This window comes from Pelophylax lessonae (assembly GCF_965119305.1).
Source record: "Pelophylax lessonae genome assembly, chromosome: 10".
Lineage (NCBI taxonomy): Eukaryota > Metazoa > Chordata > Amphibia > Anura > Ranidae > Pelophylax > Pelophylax lessonae.
In genome coordinates this window covers 22,730,195-22,737,313 of record NC_138777.1, presented here as the reverse complement: position 1 = coordinate 22,737,313, position 7,119 = coordinate 22,730,195, and the positions used below count along the sequence as shown (strand labels likewise).

Below are 7,119 nucleotides of genomic sequence, written 5' to 3'. Positions count from 1 at the left end.
TCTGAATCCTGAGAGGACTCCACCACTGGACAGCCAATAGGAAGTGTCCATGTCATGTAGAAGCATGCATTTCATTGAGTAGCAGGTTCATTTGGATAGGTTTCGGTAGGTACCAGCGACTAGTTAAAGGGTGGGTGGGGAGCCAAAGGTTCAGCTTTAATATTTGGAATTGGGCTTTAAGTAAAGCAAATACTAAAGGGTCTATTTATTAATGTTTTCACCTAAGATTCACACCTTAATTCTAATTTATATTCTTATGTCCATTTGGAGAAATCGGGTGAAAGTTGTGTGAATGTGAATCGTAGGTGAAAAAAAATGATAAATAGACCCCTAAGAGCAGTAACCCATAGTTGTATGTACTGTTTATAGAAACTTTAACACCAGAGGTGTAACTAGAACCTTCAGGGCCCCAGCGCAAGAAACCATGAAGGGCCCCCCGGACCCCTGGCCGGGGCTCTTCCTTTCAAGCCTTCCCACTGATCCTGGGGCCCTTTACTCTTGTTGTGGCACCCTTTCACAAGTTTTGCAGTGGGCCCCCTTCCTGCCATCTTGGGGCCTCCCCACGGTGGTGGCATGCCAGGGCCCGGTCACAAGTGTGACCTTTGCGATCCTGAAAGTTCACCCACTGGTGTCAGTAGTTTTTATTTTTTGGTATTTTAATTGTATTATTTTTTTATCATTTTATTTTATTTTTTTACAATGTCACTGACTATGACTCTGTCCATTCTGAAAAGGAAGGAGCTGGTAAATTACATATTTACTGACCCCTTCCTGGTTCTCTATTGTGACACACCCCCTGCAGCAGCTGGCAGGAGAGGGGAGGGAGCACAGTGGGGGGGGGGGGGGGACCAGGGGAGCACACAGGGTCCCAGAGACAGCAGAACACAAGTGAACTGGATAGGAGGAGGGGCGGGGGCAGCATATAGAGGAACCAATCTCCTCCATTTTACTCCTGCAGCTACAGGAGAAAAAAGGAGGACAGTGATTTCTCTACATGCTGCCCCTCCTATCCAGGTGTACAGGGGAGCCGCACAGGCCCTGGAGCATGGGGCCCGGTTGCAATTGCAACCCCTGCAACCCCTGTAGTTACGCCCCTGTTTAACACTATAATATTGCAAAGAATTAAAAAAGCTTCATGATTTCTGGTCAGCAGCTTCCTTTAAAAAATTCACGTATTTTTTTCAATATTTCTCAACTTTTTGGACTCAGTTTTGAAAATCTCTGCCAAACCCTCAGCTAGACTCGTCTTCAAATGTAATTTTATTACTAATATTTAAGCAGAACACAATCTTCTTTTTTGCAAAAAAAAAAGAAAAGAAAAGCAATAGTTAAAAGAAATAATGTTTACTGTAAAACATTGAGAGTATCGCTGTTCTATCAGGCTTCTCCAATATGTCATTCTTCAATGAAGAATAATAAACTCTTCTGTCCACTTCATCTCATGTTTCATGAGATCATTTTTGTTTTTAGTTTTTCTGAACAAAATCTAATTAAATATAAAGCAAGAATTCCTCTTTAAAAAAAAACTCCAACTGGATATAATTTTTTCTTTAGGGACTGCATGAAATATGAAAAAAAAAAAAAAAATTAATTTCTATGCACAAATCTGCATCGTAAAGCCTAAGTTTAAGAAAAAAAAAAAAAAAAAAAAAAGAAAAAAAAAATCAGCACAAGGGATGGTACTTACATTTAATGAGAATTGTCCCTTGTGCTGGTAGAAATTATCCTAGTCGAAATCTTCCATCCTTTTTTCTGGTGTTGTGGGGGTTAATACAGCCATAGGCACTCATCAAGAGTGTGGACTATGCCCATCCTTTCCGTCCCCCTCCTCCACTCATAAAAGCTTTACTATTGCTTCCATCAATGAAAAGTGTTCTATGAATGGAGGACAGGCAGATTAATGAAAGGTCGACTAGTCAACACTCTTGATGAGTGCCTATGACAAGTCCAATGGCTGTAATAACCCCCACAACACCCGAAAAAGGATGGAAGTTTTCAACTCCGACAGCAGCCACCAGCAACTTCTCATTAAATTTAAGTATCATCATTCGTTCATATATATATATATATATATATATATATATATAAATAAAAATATGCAGTACATCTCTACTATACAATTTCATATTTTGTATCCTTAAAAACACTACGATTTTAGAGAACGACCTGTTGTCAGCTAGTCTGACAAGGCTGCCTCTGCTACCCTGGAAGCCCAAGCAGTGTTGTCAGGGCCGTCTTTAACACAGGTCAAAAGGGGCAGCTGCCCTGGGCCCAATCATTGTTGTGGGGCCCAAAGCAGTTGCCCCTTGAGCCTGCACTGCCTGCAAATAGTTGATAAGTGGATTTGGGATGGCTCAAGAAAATATTTGCCCAGGGTCCAGTCGGTATTAAAGACGGCATTGCTGCCAAGTACCCCCTAGCTGGACTACAGAACACCTCCTGTTATATTATGTAGATTAGAAAAGGGGCGGTGTTCTGTGACATTGTCACTGAAATTTTACTGTTGACAATTGAACAGGAGGTAAGCAGAATTTCTGAAAACGGGAACAGGTTTTCCAGTGACAACTGTCTAAAAGGGGATTTCCCCTGCCTTTGAAGAGATTTCCACTCACTTCCTGTTAAGTCCCTGGCACAGGAAGTGAAATAATTCTCCGCAATGGGACCCAAACTACCAGAAAATGTGACAAGGGTTTTACCCCATTCCCTACGCTATCCAAAACTAAAAAGACCATCTAGAAAAACAATATATATATAACAAGAGTATGTGGTTCAAATCTTTCCAGGAAAAGGTACTGGTAAAGTGGTTATAAAGGCTAAAGGTTTTTTTTTTTTACCTTAAGGCATTCTCTGCAATCATTTAAAAAAAAAAAACTTCGAATGTCAGCTCCCCCTCCAGCCTCCCCAAATACTTACCTGAGCCTGATCTCAATCCAGCACTCCTCACTGGACTCAGTGAGAGCAGTGGGAGCCATAGGCTCCCGCTGCTGTCAACTAACTCCAGTGACAAGAGAGTGAGGGGGGGGCGTGGGCGGTGCCAAGCTGCATTGTGTCAATTGACACACAGAGTGTGGCTAGAGATCAAGCCCACATGTTTTTTGTTTTTTTTTAAAGCCCGTAGCGTGTGCAACACACTCAAAAGACTCCACCCGGTGCATAAAAAAGTGCACACACACAAGGTGAGAACACAAAAAAGCACAGGGTGTGCGAAATCGAATGGTCTTCCCTCCGAAGAGGTAGGACCCGAAACCTCAATCCCCCGGGGCGCAAGGCTCCTGACAGGGACATAAGGTACTCATGGTCTGTCTGGCCGAAACCAGACCGACCCCGTTCTTCAGGGGGACTGCCGAAACAGCCCCCACCGAGTACTAAGTAGGGCTCCCCCGAAGGGAGACCCCGTGGGAGAGGGCGAACTAAGCCAAAAGGCCATATCCACCCCCTCCCAAGACTTAAGGCTGGGCCCGAGGACCCACACACTCCAGTCTGTGCAAATAAAGAAAAAAGGTGAAAGTGCAGGTGACGGACTCCAAATAAAAAGACAGACAAACAAAAAGGTGGGGAAGGGGAGTGGGGAAAGTGCTTTGGTGCCATGTGAAGAACCAAGGCAGGCCTTCCAGCCCACATGTTTTTTTTTTTTTTTTTAAAGCCCGTAGCGTGTGAAACACACTCAAAAGACTTCACCCGGTGCATAAAAAAGTGCACACACACAAACGTGAGGAACACAAAAAGTGCACAGGGTGTGCGAACAAATGGTCTTCCCTCCGAAGAGGTAGGACCCGAACCTCGATCCCCCGGGGCGCAAGACTCCTGATAGGGATTTGAGGTACTCATGGTCTGTCTGGCCAGAACCAGACTGACCCCGTTCTTCAGGGGGACTGCCGAAACAGCCCCCACCGAGTACTAAGTGGGGCTCCCCCGAAGGGAGACCCCATGAGAGAGGGCGGACCAAGCCAAAAGGCCATATCCACCCCCTCCCAAGACTCAAGGTAGGGCCCGAGGACCCACACCCTACAAGTCGTGCCAAGTGAAAAAAGGTGATAGAAAAGTGACAAACCACAAAGAAAAGGCACACACAAACAAAAAGGTGGGGGAGGGGAAGTGGAGAGGTGAATTAGTGCCTAAGTGAAAAACAAAGGCAGGCCTTCCGGCCGGAATAAAAATTCCTCTGGTCGAAGCCAAAAGGCCTTGCCCAAGAGGCAGGTGCTTAGTGTGCGTAAGTGCAGTGACCATGGTGCCGAAAAACTCAAGGCGAGCTGCCCCTCACCAGTGAGAATTAAGGCACCCCTGGGCTGCCACCCCAGGGGCACATACACTACGGGCTTTTTCTACCCCGGCCCAAAGGCCAGACCAAGTGTAGCCCTATCCTACCAGGAGGCATCAGAACTTTGGACAGCTTAGGGAGAACCTGCCTTCAACTGGGGACAAGCCTTTTGCAAGGCCAGATTCAACCCAGGAGGAAAGGCTCCCCCACCGCCACCGCCGTTCCTTACCAATCACATCCAGGAGCAGTACTAACTGGCCGCAGATCCAGTTTTCTCGCTCCCTTCAAACTGGTAGGGGCGGACCCATTCAAATCAGGAAGGCATTGGAACCCTCCAGCTTTCTCTGGTTTGGCCTACTCCGGTCCTCCAGTTACGCCCAGAGCGCCCCGGTATACTTCGGCCACCACCGATACTAACCATCAGGTTCCATTCCAACACTGATAAGAACAGATACTACACTTGATCTTAGCCAAAAGGCCGAGAAGCGCCTTTGATGTGTTCCATCATCGGAAGCGACTTTTATGGTGGCATACGGATAAGAGGTGAGGCCCAGAGTGCCATCGGGGGACCCCAGAAGAGAAGGATCATACTTAGTGAGAGCAGTTGGAGCCATCGGCTCCCGCTGCTGTCAACTAACTCCAGTGACAAGAAGGTGGGGGGGGGGGGCACGTGCGGTGCAGAGCCGCATTGTGCCAATGGACACACAGAGTGTGGCTAGAGATCAAGCCCACATGTTTTTGGTTGAAAATGTAATCTTTATTTGCATAAAAGATATACAAAAAACAATACTTTTGTCGGGGTACATTCTCCCCTGTACTGCGATGCAGCGCATAAATACACTACATTACAATACATTTCCGGTCATACTAATAAATACATTCAATCACATACATTCATTCTGCGGTATGATGCCTGATGTGGTGTGCGGAGTAAGGATACCCCGTGCCATCACATCATGCATGACGCCGCAATACCCCTGAAGCATGAAACTAAAAACATTGTCTATACGTTGCATTACTCATAACTGCATCAATACTATAACATTTTCAAAAAGCAACAGGTGTGATGGGGGGGTGGGAGAGAGGGGTAAGGGGAGGGGAATGAAATCACAGGCCCGAAGCTTTATTGAATGGACAAAGACACACAAGGGAGAGTGGGGGAAGGGGAAATCTTCAGACCTCCTCTTCCTCCATGAGATCCATCAGGTTATAGTCTCTGAGCAGACTGTGAACCAGTCTGCGACAGTCCTCAATGGACATCCTCTCCCGCTGGTGGATAAGGCGCTTTCTGGCGCACCATAAAGCGTCCTTAAAGCAACACAACACCCGCCAGGCGTTGTCAATGTCCTCCTGTGAAAAAGTCCCATGAAAAAGTCCATTCAGCACAGCAAAATGTGTGATGGCAGTCTGTGAAACAAAGTCTCTAAGTTCAGGTTCCAAGGCCCTCAACAGGCTCTGTGCAAATGAGCACTCCCAGAAAACGTGAAAAGACGTTTCCTCGTGGATGATACAAAAGGGGCAGTGCCTGTATCTGCACAAGTTTCTGGCATGCATAAATGTCCTGAGTGGCAGCCCTCCCTGGACAGCCATCCACGCCAGATCTTTATGCCTGTTGGTGAGTTTCTTTGAAGAAACATTCCTCCAGACCACTTTGCAAGTGGCTGAAGGGAGGTCTGGAACAGTCTCAGCAATGTCCGATGCTCTGATCAACTTGTAGATAGTTTTTGGCTTCCACAAGTCGGGCTTAACTCCATGTAGCCCCAGCTCCTTGATGAACTTGAAAGTGTCCAAGTAGTACCAAGGAGTGTCCCAGTTGTAGGGGATGGAGCTGTCCCATTTGTCCCATCCAAGGGACCTCCAGAGAGGCAGGAGGAAAAAACGGGACATGGAGTTGCCTCCAGAGTCCGAAGTTCTGTCAATCAAAGTTCTGCGGATGCAGTTGCAGGCAAAGAACACCCCCAGTAACGTTGCGATGTCGGGCACGCCCTTACCGCCCTTGAGGGGTTCCTTGAACATGACTGCTCGCTTCACTCTGTCCATCTTGGAGCCCCAGATGAAGTGGAACACCGCCCTGGTGATGGCCTTGCAGGTGTTGACCCGGGGGGGCCAGGCCTGGGCGAGGTACTGCAACACAGGGAGGATCTCGCTGCGGAGTACCAGTGTTTTCCCTTCGATGGTGAGTTCTCTGAGGCTCCATAGTCCAAACTTTTGTCTCATCTTGGACAGTCTCTCCTCCCAAGACTTCAGGGCTGCGCCCTCAGCTCCAAACCAAACTCCAAGAATTTTGATGAAGTCCGCCTTGATGCTGAAAGGGATTGATGCAGAAGAAGGCAGGAACCACTTTCCGAAGAGCATGATCTCTGACTTCCCGCAGTTGACTTTTGCCCCTGAAGCTTTGCCGAAGTCCTCACAGGTCTGGACGAGCGAGTCGATGGAGCGCTGATCAGCACAGAACACCGTTACGTCGTCCATGTAGAGTGAGCACTTGACAACCCTTCTGTCCGGTCCCGGTGCGGTGATCCCTCTGATCTCTGGGTTCTGTCGGATGCATTCGGCAAAGAGCTCTATACAGCAAACAAAAAGCAGAGGTGAGAGAGGGCAGCCTTGTCTGACCCCAGAGAGAACAGGGAAAGGGTCAGTTTTCCAGCCATTCACCAACACCGTACTACAAATGTCATTATACATCACATTCACATACGAACAAAACATGTCCCCAAGACCAAACCTGCGCAGAGCTCTGCACATAAACTCATGGGAGACACGGTCAAAGGCCTTTTCCTGGTCAAGACTGACCAGGGCCGCGTGCACACGGCGGCCTCGAATGTACTGGACCGTGTCCCGGACAAGCGCAAGGCTGTCCG

General features: G+C 47.6%; 1 protein-coding gene across 1 annotated transcript; it reads right to left on the bottom strand.

Annotated features, from left to right (window-relative positions):
• Positions 1–5,338: 5,338 nt before the first annotated feature.
• Positions 5,339–6,745, bottom strand: LOC309565382 (uncharacterized protein). The gene has a single exon (XM_082270310.1). The coding sequence runs from the start codon at positions 6,728–6,730 to the stop codon at positions 5,432–5,434; it is 1,299 nt and encodes a 432-aa protein (XP_082126436.1). The 5' UTR covers positions 6,731–6,745; the 3' UTR covers positions 5,339–5,431.
• Positions 6,746–7,119: the final 374 nt, after the last annotated feature.